At 63.4% G+C, this 16,209-nt stretch overlaps 2 protein-coding genes across 3 annotated transcripts; one reads left to right on the forward strand and one right to left on the reverse strand.

Moving 5' to 3' along the window:
• Positions 1–797: 797 nt before the first annotated feature.
• Positions 798–10,426, forward strand: ANGPT4 (angiopoietin 4). Of its 2 annotated transcripts, XM_058036269.1 has the most exons (10): positions 798–1,097; positions 5,379–5,534; positions 6,183–6,304; positions 6,601–6,833; positions 7,297–7,412; positions 7,845–7,946; positions 8,026–8,192; positions 9,255–9,385; positions 9,472–9,664; positions 9,763–10,426. In XM_058036269.1, the coding sequence occupies exons 1-9, from the start codon at positions 798–800 to the stop codon at positions 9,630–9,632; spliced, it is 1,488 nt and encodes a 495-aa protein (XP_057892252.1). In that variant the 3' UTR covers positions 9,633–9,664; positions 9,763–10,426. The 2 variants fall into 2 exon arrangements, with proteins under 2 accessions (XP_057892252.1, XP_057892251.1); XM_058036268.1 differs by having other exon boundaries at positions 9,472–10,426.
• Positions 10,427–13,186: 2,760 nt separating this feature from the next.
• FAM110A (family with sequence similarity 110 member A) lies at positions 13,187–14,188 on the reverse strand. Its single transcript, XM_058036427.1, has one exon. It carries the CDS (start codon positions 14,186–14,188, stop codon positions 13,187–13,189), a length of 1,002 nt encoding a protein of 333 aa, XP_057892410.1.
• Between the last annotated feature and the right edge of the window lie 2,021 nt (positions 14,189–16,209).

Genomic DNA, 16,209 nt, shown 5'->3' on the forward strand with positions numbered 1-16,209 from the left:
TCCCTGGGCTGCCAGAGGTGGTGGCCCCCAGTTGTGATTGGGGTCATCAGCCTCCAACAGACCCAGCCGGGATCGGGCACGCCGAGCCTCGTGCACAGCCTGGCTGTGTCTGTGTCCTGCCAAGCCGTGCCTGGGACAGCCCTCCCTCCTCCTGGTCCCCACGGGCTCATCCCACGGCCAGAGCAGCGAAATGCAGGCCTGGCTCCCGCTGGCATTATAAATAGCCGGGGCTCGGGAGGGAGCCTGGGATGGGGTGCGGGGGTTGGTGATCGGGGGCACTCGCGGGGTGCAGGGCCGGGGCTGGGAGCGCTTGGTGCTGCCCTGGCGCTGTCCATCCATCCATCCATCCATCCATCCATCCATCCATCCATCCATCCACCCATCCATCCCGGGACGTGCGATGAGTTGTGCAGAGAACGCCCGGGGGAGGGACGGGGCTGCGTGTGCGACTGAGTGTGTGTGTATATGTGTGTGTGTGTGTGAGAGAGAGACATTTATAGATCACGTGTGAAACTTGATCTCCCCGCAGTGGACCCAGAGGAAAGAAAAAAGATAGAAGTATTGTTTTTAAACAGATTTTTTCCTTTGTTTTTCTTTTTCTTTTTCTTTTTTTTCCCTCCCCTCTCCCCCTGCGAGGGCTGGCGATAAAAGGCCGGGGCGGCCAGCGCTGGCTCAGAGGGAGGAAATGCCGAAATCGCCGCGGTCGGAGGCGGCGGCCAGCGCCCACTGACCCACCCGGCACGGAGCGAGCGTCCCCGGCCGTGTCACCCGCGCCCGGGGACACCCCCGTGAGGGCCATGCGGGCGCTCAGCCTCGGCCTGGTGGCGCTGACCTGTGCCACCACGGCTCTGTGCGCGGCCGGAGCGCAGCGCCGGGCTCTGGAGGGCGGCGGCCGCCGGCGCTACCACCGCGTGCAGCACGGCCACTGCAGCTACACCTTCGTGCTGCCCGAGGCCGAGCCCCCGCCGTGCCCCGCCGCCCCCGGCGCCGCCAGCGGGCTGCTCCAGCGCGACTCGCCCGCCGCCACCGCCGGGGCTGCGCAGCGCCTGCGGCACCTGGAGAGGATCCTGGAGAACAGCACGCAGTGGCTGCTGAAGGTACGGGGCAGGATGGGGGTGCGGGGGGACAAGCAGAGGGGCGGCGTGGGCAGGGATGTGTGTGCAGCATCCCTGGGGCACAGCTTGGGCACTGGGGCCTGTGCCCACCTGAGCATCCAGGTCAGCTTTTCTCGGCAGGTGTGCAGCTGGAGCAGCACGGAGGGGATGCTTGCTGTGGGTTCTGCAGGTGCTGCAGGTCACTCACCCAGAGCACTCCCTCCTCCATTGAGGCTGACTTCCCTGTCCATCCTTGCCTTAGGGCTCCTCATGGTCCTGGCTGGGTTAGCTGTGCCAAGCATCCCTGAGGGACCAGCATTCCACGTTCTGGGCGAGCAGACTGGGAAGGGCTTTGGCCAATGGTAGGGAGAGGGTCCCAAGCGCAGGGGCCACCAAAATCTCTCCAGCTTCATCGTTTTCCCTCCTACAGGCTTTGCAGAAGCTCCCAGCACTTGGTGAGACTTTGTGTGGGAGCAGTGGGGTGCCACCCCAGAGGGGCTGTGTACCCACAGGGTTGCCACCCCCAGCCCCCACTGGCTCACCCCGTCCCCAGTGCCTGAGGCAGGAAGCAGCATTTCCTTCCTGGAGCCCCCACCAGCTGAGTGTGGCTGCCTGCGTCAGACCCAGGAATAGCTCATCCCAAGGGACACACCCCCGGGGGCCCTGAGCCCCACAGCCCGTGCCAGGAACACTGGGTACCTGCACTGATAAGAGGGGAAGCAGCTTGTCCCCAGCTGTCACTGACCCAGCAGAGCCACATGGCTGTCCTGTGCTGTGCCACCAGGCTGCGATGGGACCTGTGTGCCTCTGCAGTCCCATTTCCTGGGTGATGTCCCCACGCAGCACTCAGGGATCAGGATGGGGCCAACACACTGAGTGGGGGTCCCGGGGATGGCCTGTGCCAGCCACACTGCTTGGGGAGCCACCCTGGCTGTGCGGGACAGTGCAGGCAGCGGGGACGTGCAGGACGTTCTCCCTCGTCCCCTCAGCCATCCTAGAGAACAAATTCCTCAAGAGCTGGGAAAACGCTGAACCGTGGCTCTGCTGGAAGCCAGCCCAGAGTGCTGCAGAGGGGTCAGCAGGGCCAGTGACAACCTGGCTGGTGGCACCGAATCTCTGTCACTGTGGAACCTGCTGGGTCTGCTGGGTGCACACGAGCGCTGGGGTCCCTGTGCCCTGGGGTCCCTGTGCCCTGGGGTCCCTGTGCTCTGGTGTCCCTGTGCCCTCTCGGGATGAGGGCAGCTTTTCGATGGCCAAGCAAGGCAGGGGATCAGGGTCCCACCACAGCTGCACATGGCCCTGTCCAGAGCAGACAGCCACAGGCAAAGTGGGACTGCACATCTGGACAGCTGTGGGCAGCAATGCCCCTCACCACAGCCCCAAGGAGCACAGAGCAGTGGAGCACTGGGCAGCCAGTACCCCATTCCTTCCCCGTCCCCATCCTGTTCTATCTATCCATCCCATCCCATCCCATCCCATCCCATCCCATCCCATCCCATCCCATCCCATCCCATCCCATCCCACAGCATGGCTCTCTCCTTTTAGAGGCAGTTTGCAGCTCTGTTTTTTGCTGTTGTTCCTTAGCTTCCCAAATTTCAGCAGAGCTGCCCAAGAACGCTTGTTTTGGTCAGACTCCAGTCCTGAACAAACAAACGAGGGCTCAAAAGAGGCACTGGGTTCAGGGACAGCTCGTAAACAACGTTGCATCCCTGCCTGCTCTGCCCTGGCATGGGGAGACCTGCAGGGTGCTGAGAAATTGGGAGATCTCCTGGTACCCAAGAGGTTCTCCAGGTCCCCTCAGGCATCTCCTGGGCCTCCCTCAGGAGGGGCCATGGCACTGGGGCTGGCCCACCCTCCCCACTACACACCCCGTGGTGGGGACACGGCCAGGACCCAGCACACAAGGACACTTGTGTCTCAGGAGGAATTAATTTTAGTTCAAACACAAACACTTGATGGTGCCACTGGGTCTAGGGGGGGACTCGGGGTGGGATGGGGTCTCCAGTAGGGCGGGGGCATTTTGGCAGCTCTAAAGTGCCTGAGGGCTGGTGCTGCTCACCCTGGGATGTGTGCAGCAGTGTGGGGAGCAGGTGAGGGGTTTTCCACCCACCTGTGACTCGAGGATTCCTGAGCTGGTGCTTGTAAAATGTTTAGAAATGCCGGGGCAGGATAGGAACTGGGGCACAGGGGAGGGATGTGGCTGCAAGAAGGCCGCACAAGATGATCCAGCTGTGGGCAGTGGGATCCCAGCATGGGCACAGAGAGTGGCTGAGTTTTCTCCTCGGGTGACCAAAACAGCACCACAGCTTTTCCCACAGCACCTCTGCCCTTATGGTGCAGAAATGAGTCTGAGGCCAGGAGAGCCCAGCTCACAGCAGCACCCATGAGATGAAGGAGGGGGGTTCCCAGATTCCCTGTCCTTGGCTCACAGCCTGCCCCACTTGTGTCCCCTATGCCAGACATGCCTGGAGACACTGTGCCCCACTCCAGCTCCCAGGGAGCTGCTGGGGCCAGGATCCAGGGCTCCATCTCCAGGGCTCTCAGCTTCCCCATGCCAGCTTGACCTTTTCTCTGGGTATGTTCTGCCCTCAGCTCACAGATATGTTTATTTAAAAAAAAAAAAAAAAAAAAAAAGGCAAGATTGAGAGGGAGAAAAGGCCTCCCCAAGCCCTGTGAAGCAACAAGATTAACGACGTGGTTAAAGGGAAACTCTCCAGCAATCCCTCAGCTCAGGGAAATGTTTTCCAGACGCGGCTTCCCGACCTTTCCCTGCTTCCTCCCTGAGAGCACGTTCCTGCGAGGGAAAATCCCCAGGGAAACGGGTGCAGGCAGGGCTGGGATGGTCAGCCCTGGGACCTTCCTGCCCCAAGACCCTCCTGCCCCACACGGATGCTCAGCGTGGGGTGATGGTTTTGCCACTGCCTGGTGCGGAGGAGGAGGAGGGAGCAGTGACATTTCATCATGCCAGACAAGTGCAGAGCCCTGTGCCCTGGCCCACTGCCGGCCCCACTCCCACGCTGAGTATCCCAACACTGCTGCCTGCTTGCCTGGTATTCCACGGTGCCAAACATCCCAGCACTGCTGCCTGCCATGGTGTTCCATGGTGCCAAACATCCCAGCACTGCCTGCCTGGTATTCCATGGTGCCAAACATCCCAGCACTGCTGCCTGCCTGCCACCATGCCAAACATCCCAGCAGCACTGCATTCCCACCATGCTGCAGAACATCCCAGCACCCCTGCCTGCTTTCCACACTGCCCAGAGAGCAGCATCCCAGCCCTGCTGATTCTGCTCCTCAACCCCACAAGATGCAGGGGGATAGAGCAGCATCTCAACCGTGCTGATTCTGCTCATTCTGCTCTACAACCCCACAAGATGCAGGGGGATAGAGCAGCATCCCAGCCCTGCTGATTCTGCTCCACAACCCCACAAGATGCAGGGGGATAGAGCAGCATCCCAACCCTACTGATTCTGCTCCACAACCCCACAAGATGCCGGGGGATGAGGGGCTCTGCCTGCACCACGGGGAGCTCAGGCAGGGAGCAGGATCTGCGGGATGCAGGGAGCGGGGCAGCCCCGGTCCCCCCTGCTCTCCGGGGCTGCTTTCCCAGCGTGGGCGGCCCCTTCCGCTGCCCGCGGCCCCGCCGAGGGACCGTGCCCCCAGCGAGGCCATCGCCCTGGGGAGGGGCTCAATGGGAACCTCATGGCGGGGCTGCCAGAAATAGCAAAGCCTTTGGGAAAGGCGGCTCCCCCGCGGGCTGGGAAAGCGGAAGCGTCATCTCAGCTGTGTCCGAGCCGTGTTCGCAGCCGCAGCTTCTTCCCAGCCCCGAGCACTCGCCCGCCGTGGGGCCGCACGGGGTGCCGGACACTGACCTTCCCTGGCTGACCGTGTCCCCTCGCCCTCTGTATCCCAGTGGTTGGGGCTGGCAGCTGGTGCTGATGGCAGTGCCAGCCACTCCCTGCCCGGCTGCTTGGCACAGGCAACCCTGGCTGGGCATCAGCCCCCGCTCGCCAGCACACCTGGGCACAGAGAAGCCCATGCCAGGCTCCAGCTGGTACCACAGCCCAGGAATCTTGGCAGCCGGTGCCTGAGGAGCCTCCCCTGCAGCAGCTCAGCTCGCTCTGTCCTCTGATAAGGTTCCAAGGGCCCCGAGGTGGGTCAAGCCTTGTGGAGACAGGGCTGTGTCTGAGGGCTGTGCCCAGCGGTGCCGGGCTCAGCTGGGACGCTGAGACAGAACCCAAAGAGGTGCCCAAATGACCCCTGCACCCTCCCTTCCCTGCACAGCTGGAGAGCTACATCCAGAGCAGCGTGAAGCCGGAGGTGGCCGAGCTGCAGCAGGCGGCGGTGCAGAACCAGACGGCGGCCATGCTGGAGATGGGCAGCTCCCTCCTGAACCGCAGCGCCGAGCAGAGCCGCAAGCTCACCGACGTGGAGGCACAGGTACGGCTCGGGTGTCACCATGTCCTGCCACCCTGAGAGGTACAGCATGTGTGTCCCCATGTCCCACCACCCTGAGAGGTATGGCATGTGTGTCCCCATGTCCCACCCCCCTGAGAGGTACAGCATGTGTGTCCCCATGTCCCACCACCCTGAGAGGTATGGCATGTGTGTCCCCATGTCCCACCACCCTGAGAGGTACAGCATGTGTGTCACCATGTCCCACCACCCTGAGAGGTATGGTTTGTGTGTCCCCATGTCCCCGCCACCCTGAGAGGTACGGCATGTGTGTCCCCATGTCCCTGCCACCTTGAGAGGTACAGCACGTGTGTCACCCTGTCCCACCACCCTGAGAGGTACAGCACGTGTGTCCCCATGTCCCTGCCACCCTGAGAGGTACAGCTCGTGTGTCCCCATGTCCCTGCCACCCTGAGAGGTACAGCACGTGTGCCCCCATGTCCCTGCCACCCTGAGACGTGGTGGGTGGCACGGTTTGTCTGCAGATAAAAGCGATGCCCTGAGGTGACCAGGGTTTAATGCACCACTGGTGTGGTGCAGGGCTGTGTGCCCGAGACTGGCCAGCCTGGGGACACCTCGGGTGTGGTGTGGCCCTGGTGCCGCTGCCAAGGGTCCCCTCTGCTCCCGAGGCAGGTGCTGAATCAGACGTGGCGCATCGAGATGCAGCTTCAGGAGAATTTCCTGTCCACCACCAAGCTGGAGAAGCAGCTGCTGCTGCAGACCAATGAGATCCACAAGCTGCAGAACAGAAACAAGTAGGGGCTGGGGCGGCTCAGGGACCCCCACAGCCCTTGGACCCCACAGGGAGGCTGGTCTCTCCCACCCCACACTGCACTTTGAGGGGCTTGAACCCCTCCAGGTGCTAGCTGTGGTCGCTGGGGGGTTGCACAGCCCCAGCACGGCCACCGGGCTTTGGGTTCCCCTGGCTGGGCACGTCCCAGAAGTGAGGGTGCAATTCAGGGGGTGCAGCAGGGGATGGGGACAGCAGCGGGTCCCTGCAGACACCCTGGGACCGCTCTGCCACCCCATCACCGCTGCATCCCACTCCCAGCATCCTGGAGGGGCGGGTGCTGGAGATGGAAACGAAGCAGCAGGCGGAGCTGGCGGGGGCCCACTCGGAGAAGGAGAAGCTGCAGCGGCTGCTGAGCCGGCAGAGCGGCGCCATCGAGGAGATGGAAAAGACGCTGCTGGCTGCCAGTGCCAACACCAGCCTGCTCCAGCGGCAGCAGCTCCAGCTCCTCCAGTCCGTCCAGAGCCTGGTGCGCCTCGTGTCGCAGGGCAGAGGTGAGCGGGGTGTGCGGGCACAGCGGGGGCACTGGGAAAGCTCCGTGTCCTCGCAGCAGCGAGCCAGGGTGCCCCCTGTGGTCTGCTCAGCTTGAGTGACTTCACCTCAAAATCACAGAATCACTCAGTGGTAGAACGGTTTGGGTTTGGAAGGGATCTTAAAGCTCATCTCATTCCAACACCCTGCCGTGGGCAGGAGCACCTTCTGCTAGAAAATGATCCACTCGTCCAACCCAGGAGCAGCTTGGAGCCCCAGGGGCTGGGTCCATAGCCTGATGCCATTCCCAGCCATGGCAAACCCCCGGGGTGAGGCTGGCACAGCTGCCTTGCTCAGCCCTCAGGAGATGGCACAGAAGATTAAAAAATAATCCGTGAGCACAAAGGGAAAGGGAAGAGCAGCAAAATCAGTCAGGGCTGCAGGGCCGTCACGGTTTCTGCCTTCTCACTGTGCCCCCTGTCACAGCCACGTCACCTGGGCAGGAGCAGCAGTTCCAGGACTGTGCCGAGGTGCGCCGGGCGGGCATCCATGCCAGTGGCATCTACACCCTGCACATTGCCAACCTCAGCGAGCCCAAAAAGGTGAGCACAGCCCAGAGAGGGCTCCCTTGCTGCACCCTGGAGTGTTGCCCACCCAGCGCACCAGCCCCACACCAATCCCTCTGTTGCTTGGCACATCCTGGGGCAGTTTCCCCACCCCATCCCCTTCCAGCCTTGGGGGCTGCACAGGGGTGAAGGCAGCACCCACAGGATGAAAGCAGGGCTGGCACAGCCTTCCAAATGAGGGCAGAAAACTGATTTTAGGCAGTTTTATAAGCACCAGACCCCAGCTCCTGCCCACGGCCATGGAGGGAGGAGAGACCCCTCAGCCAGGCACTGGGCACAGCACGCCCTGGTCAACCCCTCAGGCAGCTCTAGCACCCACAGAGCACCCACACTGAGCTGCCCAGCCTGTCAGGGATGCACCTGGACCCCACTCCAAGCCACCTCCAGCTGTCCCTCTCTCCCTTGCAGGCATTCTGTGACATGGACACGGATCGAGGGGGCTGGACCATCATCCAGCTCCGTGCCAATGGCAGCCTCAGCTTCCAGAGGAGCTGGAGGGAGTACAAGCAGGTGTGTGTCTAACTGGGGATTGGGGACACCCTGGGGGCACCCCAGGCACCCTGAACTCACCCGCCCCGCTGCTCCACAGGGCTTTGGGGACGCGTCGGGGGAGTACTGGCTGGGGAATGAGGCCGTGCACCTGCTGACCAGCCGGGTGCCCTACGCCCTGCGGGTGGAGCTGCAGGACTGGGAGGGCGGCCAGGTGTATGCCCACTACGGGAAATTCCAGCTGGGCAGCGAGCGGCAGTTCTACAGGTAGGGGAGAGGCACTGTGGAACAGCCACCCAGCACTGCCCATCTCTGACTGTCCCCAAACCTGTGGGATCAGCCACCCAGCGCTGCCCATCTCTGACTGTCCCCAAACCCTGCAGGAACGGGCACCCAGCACTGCCCATCTCTGACTGTCCCCAAACCCTGCAGGAACGGGCACCCAGCACTGCCCATCTCTGACTGTCCCCAAACCTGTGGGATCAGCCACCCAGCGCTGCCCATCTCTGACTGTCCCCAAACCTGTGGGATCAGCCACCCAGCACTGCCCATCTCTGACTGTCCCCAAGCCCTGCGGGCAGCAGTGCCCAGGGGGCAGGCCTGGGTGTGGGAGGTGCAGGATCACCTGGGGCTTCCCTGGGTTGTCCTGGTGTAGTTATGGTGCCAGGTGCCAGGCACACTGCTGTGACAATTTCATCTCTCCCTGGGCTTCTGAGAAGTAGATTTTGAATGTATAAAATTGCATCAAGGCTGTGGGATTTGCCATCCCAGTGGGAGCAACTTGGGCACTTGCACTGAGGGCGGTGACAAAGCTGTGGCCACCAGGCATTCCCAGGGTGTTGGGCATCCCCAGGCTGTCCATGTCCACAAAGAGATGCTGTGCTCCTAATGCTTATCTTGCCATGACCATGTGCTCCTGGCCATGGGCAGGAGGGTGGAAAGCAGCTGGGGGCCTTCACTGCTGGGCTGGAGGTGGAAGCAGCCCCCAGACATGCCCTGCACCATCCATGCCATGCACCATCCATGCCCTGCACCATCCATGCCATGCACCATCCATGCCATGCACCATCCATGCCCTGCACCATCCATGCCATGCATGCATCGAGCTGACCCCCAGCAAGAGGACTGGAGGAGACTTGGGGGGCCCTCTGTGCCCCAGCATTCCACAACCCCACTCTCGGGGGCCAAGGACAGGAGGCCAGGCTGGCACTGCAGGATCTCTGCCCATCCCTCTGTGCTGTGTCCAGCTCATGGCAGCCCCTGAGCAGTGCTGGGCTCTGCGACCCCCTGGCAGCCGGCAGTGACAGTGGCTGTGTCCCATGGGCACAGGCTGTCACTGCAGGACTACAGTGGCACAGCTGGGCAGCAGAGTGGGCTGGCACTGCAGGGCACCCAGTTCAGCACCCGTGATGCCGACAATGACAACTGCCTGTGCAAGTGTGCCCAGATGCTCTCGGGAGGTGAGTGGGGCAGGGGGACACCCCCGTGCAGCACCTGTGGGTGCCAGCCTGCGGTGCCACCTCCCTGCCCTTGTCCCTTCCCACAGGATGGTGGTTTGATGCCTGTGGCCTCTCCAACCTCAATGGCATCTACTACCCGGCCCGGAACAACATCCGCAAGCTGAACGGCATCCGCTGGCACCACTTCCAGGGGCCCAGCTACTCCCTGAAGGGCACCCGCATGATGATCCGACCCTCCAGCTTCTGACGTGCCCACGGCAGTGCCACACTGACAGACAAGTCCGGGACAAGGGATGGTTGGGGCTGAGATGTCCCAGCTGCTGCAGGGAACCTTTGCCATGAGTTTATTTTTTACTCTTGTTTATCCCATTTTTCAGAAGTCTGCGGTGTCACCATGGCCATGCTGGAGGAGCCATGGGCAGGGGTGAAGGAGCTGGAGCTGGAGCTGCAGGAGCTGCAGGAGTGGGACAAGGCCAGACCGGCCAAAGTGGGCTCCCAGCATATGGAAACCCCCTGATCTCACCTCAGCTTCTCTCCACGAATTTCTGCTGGGCCTCAGGGTTTGATCTTGGGGGCAGGGCTCCAAGACCCTCCCCAGGGAAGGGGCTCTGAGAACCCCTGGGACCATGTGCATTCAAAGGGACCCCGGACATGATGGGGCTTTGCCTTTTCACTGGTTTTGGATATTGTAAATCCCCCACCATCCCACTTTCCTGCAAGATTAGAGGAGCTGGATGGGACAGGATGAGCATGGGGGCTGGTGGTTCCTCCTTCCCCTTTCATCCAGACACAGCCATGCAGAGGGCCACAGGCTGTCCCCTTCCAAGCATGGCCTGAGCCACTGTCCCCGTGTATGGCAGGACAGGCACTGCTCTTCACGGGATGGAGCTGGGCTTCTCCAGCTCTAGAGAGGACAGGAAGAGCAGGAGGTGCCCTTGGGGACCTCCATGGGGACCTGGGATGGCCAATGGCCCAGTTGTGGAAGGCCCTGCTGGGAGCAGACACTGCAGTGGCAGGGGCTGGCAGGGCCCCAGGACTGGCAGGAAGGGGCTGGGGGGTCGTGGGTGGGGAGGGGGCTGTGGGTTAGAGGGGTGGGAGGTGCTGGGTGCTGGGTGCTGGCACTGACACCGGCTGTGCACGCAGCAGGGGGGGGCTCCTGCTGCCTGCCCTCATCACTGTCCCGAGGCACCCGCTAATTAACGCTGATTAAAGCACGTGACGCTGTTGGCGCTTCCAGAAGATGCTCATCAGTGGGGAATAATTAAAAAATGGAAAACACGGGGGGCGGTGCTGCCGGTTTTCCTTCTGTGCTGGCTGCCTGCCTGCACCTCCTGCCTGCTCATGGGGCACCCGTGGGGAATCTCAGCGCACAGGGTGAGGGTGATGGACGTTTCCCCGGCTGTCCCTCCTCCCTGGAAATAATATAATATAAATAACTGATGGCCTCAGCTGTGCTCCCCACGAAACCTGAGCCACCGGGAAGCAGCTGCCAGGGAAAGTGATAGGGAGAGTGGGGCTGTCCTGCTGTCCCCAGTGGGGACATGCAACGGGGGGGCATTCTGGGGGAGACACGTGTGTCTGAACATGTCTGTGCCAGGGTTTCATGCTGGCAGTCCCATGGGTGGGGGTCAGATGGAGATTCCTGGTTCAGCAACAAGGCTGCTGTGTGTGCATCTGTGTGTGCACATCGAAATACTGCTCACAAACACGTGTGCACATGGACGGACACACAGACATCCTGCATGCACACGTGAGCACACAGCACTTTGGATGGCCACAGCAGGTCCCAGTCATGCAGAGCATGGGACACCAGAGCCACACCAAGGACTGGCAGCACCTGAGGGACATGTGGCAGCTCAGTCCTTGCCTGGCTGGGGACTGGTGCCCCCCCCCCCACCTTCTCCTTAGCAATAGCAACAAATTTAGACCAAGCCCTGGGACACACCACGCTGAGGAATCCGGCAGCACAGCCGGTCCCAGCCACCAGTGAGGATCTGGTTCCCTCAGAGATTTCCCCAAGGGCAAGGCCTGTCCCCAGGCTTTGCCCAGGGTCCCTGTCACCCTCTGGTTTCCGGGGTGTTTTCCCTGGGGAGGCACCCAGTGCCCCATGTGCCGTCATTAAGGATCCCCTGGGTGTGCGTGTCACTTCATCAGCCTGACTCACAGCCAGATGCCATCCTCGTGTCCTGTCACCACGTCCTGACACCACATCCTGCCCTCCACATTCCCAGCAGCAGGACCTGACAATAACCCAGCAGGAGTCACATGGATCCTGCACCCTAAGCAGGGGATCTGTGTGGACACACAACAGCGCAGAAATCAAGCTGGGGTGGTAAATTCTTCTTTATGGCAGCTTTTTTGGGGACCCCCAGTGCTGGATGGAAGCCCCAGTCAAGGGGCCCATGGTGCTGCCCTGGCCTGCAGCTGCTGGGGGCTGTCACTGAAGGGACGCAGTGGCAGGTCCAGCTCCAGGTGGAGTCCCTGGGTGCAGGTGCTTTGGTGGCTTTGATGTCACCTTCCCCAGCAGACACCTGGCTGCATGGGACATCAGGAGCACGGTGACTGCAGGGCACAGGTGCCATGAGAGCTGTGGTGCCCTGTGAGGCTGCCCTGGGAGAACCACGGGTGCTTTTCATCTTCAAAGCTCTCCCCGCTCCCGCTTTCATCCCAGCCCACCTGGGAGCTCTCTGCTACTGCCGCCCCCATCTCCAGTTCTTGGAGAGCCAGGACCGGGCCAAGCTTTGCAGCAGGGAGGGAAGGAGGCAGGGGAGGGTGCGTGGCACAGAGGGGAATCCCAGCAGCTGGGGCTCTGCCGGGACCTGCCAGACCCAACCTCCGCCCTGCCGTGCCCGCCGGGCCCCGCGCTGGCACGCTGCACCATGGAACCCGTGACTGCCTCCCAGCACCCATCCCCTCTGCACCCACAGCCCTGCAGAGCACCCCAGGAGTCCCTGTCCCATCCCAACCTCCACCACCACTCAGCACCCACAGCCCCACACAGCTACAGGCACCCCAAGAGTCCCTGTACCATCCCAACCTCCACCGCCCCAAGAGACAACACACAGCCTCCAAAACACAGGCATTTAATAAAACTGGCTGCATTATAATTATTATTATTATTATTTACAGATCAAACATAAGGAAAAGAGTAGAAAAGAGGAACTGTTGTCTTCATAAATACCAGGCCCAGCATGGTGGGGGCTTCTTGCCCACTGGCAGCCGGGAAGGGGAACACAGGGACCTGCAGACACTGACACAGACACACAGCCTTGGGCAGCTTGAAGCAGGGGGTCAGGTTTGCCCCTCACCCCTCAAAGCACCAGGCTTTTCTTCAGCCATAAGATGGGACCACCAGGATGTGGCCACCACCCCAGGCAGTGGGACTCCTTCCGTGGAGGCTGCAAGGGGCAGCTCCTTCACGGGTACAGCGTCCCTGCTCCGTGCAGGGGGACCCAGCCCCTTGCACCCCACCCTGGGATGTTGGTGAGGAGCAGGACAGGCAGGAGCTGCCAGCAGGACAGGCAGGGCAGCCACACTTGAGGCCCTGTGGGTGTTGAGGACCAGCCACACACCCAGGGACACGTGTCCTCTGCCTTCCCATGGGCTTGGGGGCCTGGCTCCCCAGTGCTGGCACAGGGGTCTGACCATGGATCCCTGGCCACATCAGGCCAGTGATGCTGTGGCACAGCAGGGTCCTGTCACCACCAAGAGGTCCCTGCTCCTCCCAGGGCACAGCCAGCGCTTTGTCCCCAGCAGTGCCCACTTATGAGTGACCCATCCCTGGTGCCCACCACGGCACTGCTACACATCGGAGACCTGCTGGGGCTCCCTGGCCTGGCGCAGCCCGTAGAGCCACTTGATGACGCGGGCGTTGCGCTCGATGATGGAGATGCCGTAGGGCACCCGCTCGGCCGGCCGCCCCTCCGGCGTGGCGGCGCTGGGCGGCGAGCGGCCGCCCTCCGAGCTGGCCGTGCTCACGCTGTGGAACTTGAGCGACACGATGTCAGAGCTGGCGCGGGCGAAGCGCTCGGCCCCCATGTCCTGCAGCTCCTCGGGGTCGAGGCCGCAGTAGTTGAAGAAGCGCTCCAGGTCGGCGGTGGCCCGCGAGAGGCGATCGCTCAGGTCCGACTTGGAGCGGTGCAGCAGCGGCTGCCGGCGGGCGCTCTCCGGGCGGGCGGGCGAGCTCCGGGACGGGGTCACGGGCAGCCCACCGGGGATGGGGGATGCGGGCAGCGGTGTCACCGGGCTCCGCGGAGCTCCGCAGGGACGGACGTCCACCCTGCGCACGGCCACGTTGCCGGGGGGCTTGGGGGTGGCCGGGCTCTCCGGTGGCTTCACAGCCCCCTCCACCGCTGGAGCTTCCGCCCGCCACCGGCACTCCCTGCCCAGCGGGCTCTCCGCCTTAGGGAAGGGGCTGTCACAGAGGTTGATGAGGTTGTTGAGGATCTCCAGGTCAAGGGAGGTCTTCGGGCTGGCGGCATCGGCGCGGCGCGGCCCCGGGGGTGCCCTGCGGCTGGGGGTGAGCACAGCCCGGCGCACCCCGGGGGTGAAGAGAGGCTGCTTGAGCAGCAGTGGCCTCACCGGCTCCTGCCTGGTGCTGACGACCTTCTGGCTCTTCACGTACTTGGCCTTGTCGGCCTCCAGCCTCTCCACCGCGCTGGGCTTCCCGGCCCCCGGCTCGGCGTGCCGGCGGAAATACGCGGGCCCTTTGCGGAGGATACGGACGGGCATGGCCGAGGTGAAAGGAGCCGTCACCGTCACCCCTTTCATGGTGTCACCGGCTTGCAGCGCCTCGACGGGCATCCTCCGTGCCGGCACCGGGACACGGCGGAGCGGCCGCCACGGGCAGCGAGGGGCTCAGGGCTGCGGAAAGGGGCCGGAGTGAGAGCGGGGCCGGAGTGAGAACGGCGGCGATGCTGCCCCTGCCCGCGCCCCGGCCCCACGGCAGACAAAGGCGGCCCCGGCTGTGCGGTACCGCACTCGCTGCGCCCCCGGCTCCGGGCTGCCTATTTGAAGGCGGTCACCACGCCTCCGCCGCCGCCGAGCCTCCCCGACAATGCCCCGGCCAATCCGCGCCGCACGCCTGCTTCAAACCGCACCGGGGCCAATGGCGCCGCCGGGGAGGGCGCCCCGGTCGCGGCGAGGGGCGCCCTGCGGAGAGAGGGGGGCGGAGAGAGCCGAGCACCCCTCACCGATGCTCTGCCCGAGCCGCAGGTGCCGGGGGTGCATCTCCCCCTTCAAGGGGGGCATTGAATGTGCCCCTCGTCCGTGCTCAGGGGTGCACTGCCCACATCCAGGGGGGCATTTCCTTCACCCAGGAGTGCATCTCCCACTCCCAGGGGAGCACTGATTGCTCCCAGGGGTGCCTCATCTACATCCTTGCATCCCCCATGCCCAGGGGTGCATTGCCTGCCCCCAGGAGTGCATCCCCCATGCCCAGGGCTGCATTGCCTGCCCCCAGGAGTGCATCCCCCAGGCCCGGGGGTGCATTGCCTGCCCCCAGGAGTGCATCCCCCATGCCCAGGGGTGCATTGCCTGCCCCCAGGAGTGCATCCCCCATGCCCAGGGTTCCATCACCCACCACCCTGCCGGGCCGGTGGACTCCGCGCTCCGCTCCCTCTGCTGTTCCCTCAGCTCTCGCAAGCTCCGAGGCTGCTCGCAGGCTCCCTGCTCTCACCCTGGAGCTCCTTGGAAAGTAAGTGGAGCACACGGGGGTTTCCACTCGTGCTTCCCCGGCTGCTCGGGGCAGCGTGAGGCCCTGTGCACCCGTGTCCTTGGGTCCCTGCCAACCCCAACAAGCGCAGCCGCCACAACGGTCGCACCAGCCCGCCCACAGCGAAAAGGGGGGGGAGGGCACCCAAACCAGCCCTACACCCTTCTGCAGCCCCCTGACCAGAGGTGGACACCCCCAGAGTAGCCCCAATACCCAGAGGGGCTCAGCAGCGGCAGGGCACACAGGAGCATATGTGGGTCAGACCCTCTCCCCCAACCCCTTTCCTAAGCTGCTCCGAGATTCCTCCTGAGGGTCCCGATCCGGGGCACTGATGAGCCCGAGGATGTGACAGCAAGCCCCAGCACTCACCGGCTGCACAGGTGGGCAGGGCAGGGCCGGTGTGCTGCGGCCTCAGTCGCTCCCGTGGCAGCCCCGAGCCGGCAGCTGCCACCGTCACCCGCTCACCTGCGTGTACAAACTTCCTGGGAGCAGCCCAGCGCCTGTCCCAGCGGCAGCAGCCAGCCCTGGCACCCAGAGCCCCGCCGAGCCGCGGCTGAGCCACAGCTGAGCCATGTCTGCATCCCCTACCAGCCCACGGGTGCCGGATTCCCCAGAATCTGCACCCCAGCAGGATCGGGATCCCTGCACAGCTCACGGTGCATCCCCCTGACACGCTGTGACAGACGAGTGGCCATGGGGGAGGCTGGCTGCCCCTCTCCCCGTCCTCATCCCCTGCCTGGGGGGACATGCTGCCTCCTGACCTGGAAAATGTCTGCAGGGGGGCGGCCAGGCGTGGTGACAGCTGGGAACGGTCCCAGCACTGTCATACATCCTCCTTCCTCCTTCCTGGGGCAGCTTTCTGCACCCCTCTGCCCAACCCCTCGGGTCCAGTGCTGCCCAGCCCCTGTGCCAATGGCCAGCTTCGCTGCCCTGGTACCTGTGCCCAGCACAGGGAGGGCTCCCCGGTTCAGCACAGGGGTGCAAAACTGTCCCCCAGGAAAGGCAAAGTGATAAAATGTCCCCATGTCAGGCACTGGAGCTCAGCCTTGTACCAGACGCTCAGCCACGCCACAGAGGAGATGGCTGTGAAATCCAGGGACAAGGACACGGG

The sequence above is a fragment of the Melospiza georgiana genome, chromosome 17 (genome assembly GCF_028018845.1).
Source record: "Melospiza georgiana isolate bMelGeo1 chromosome 17, bMelGeo1.pri, whole genome shotgun sequence".
NCBI lineage: Eukaryota > Metazoa > Chordata > Aves > Passeriformes > Passerellidae > Melospiza > Melospiza georgiana.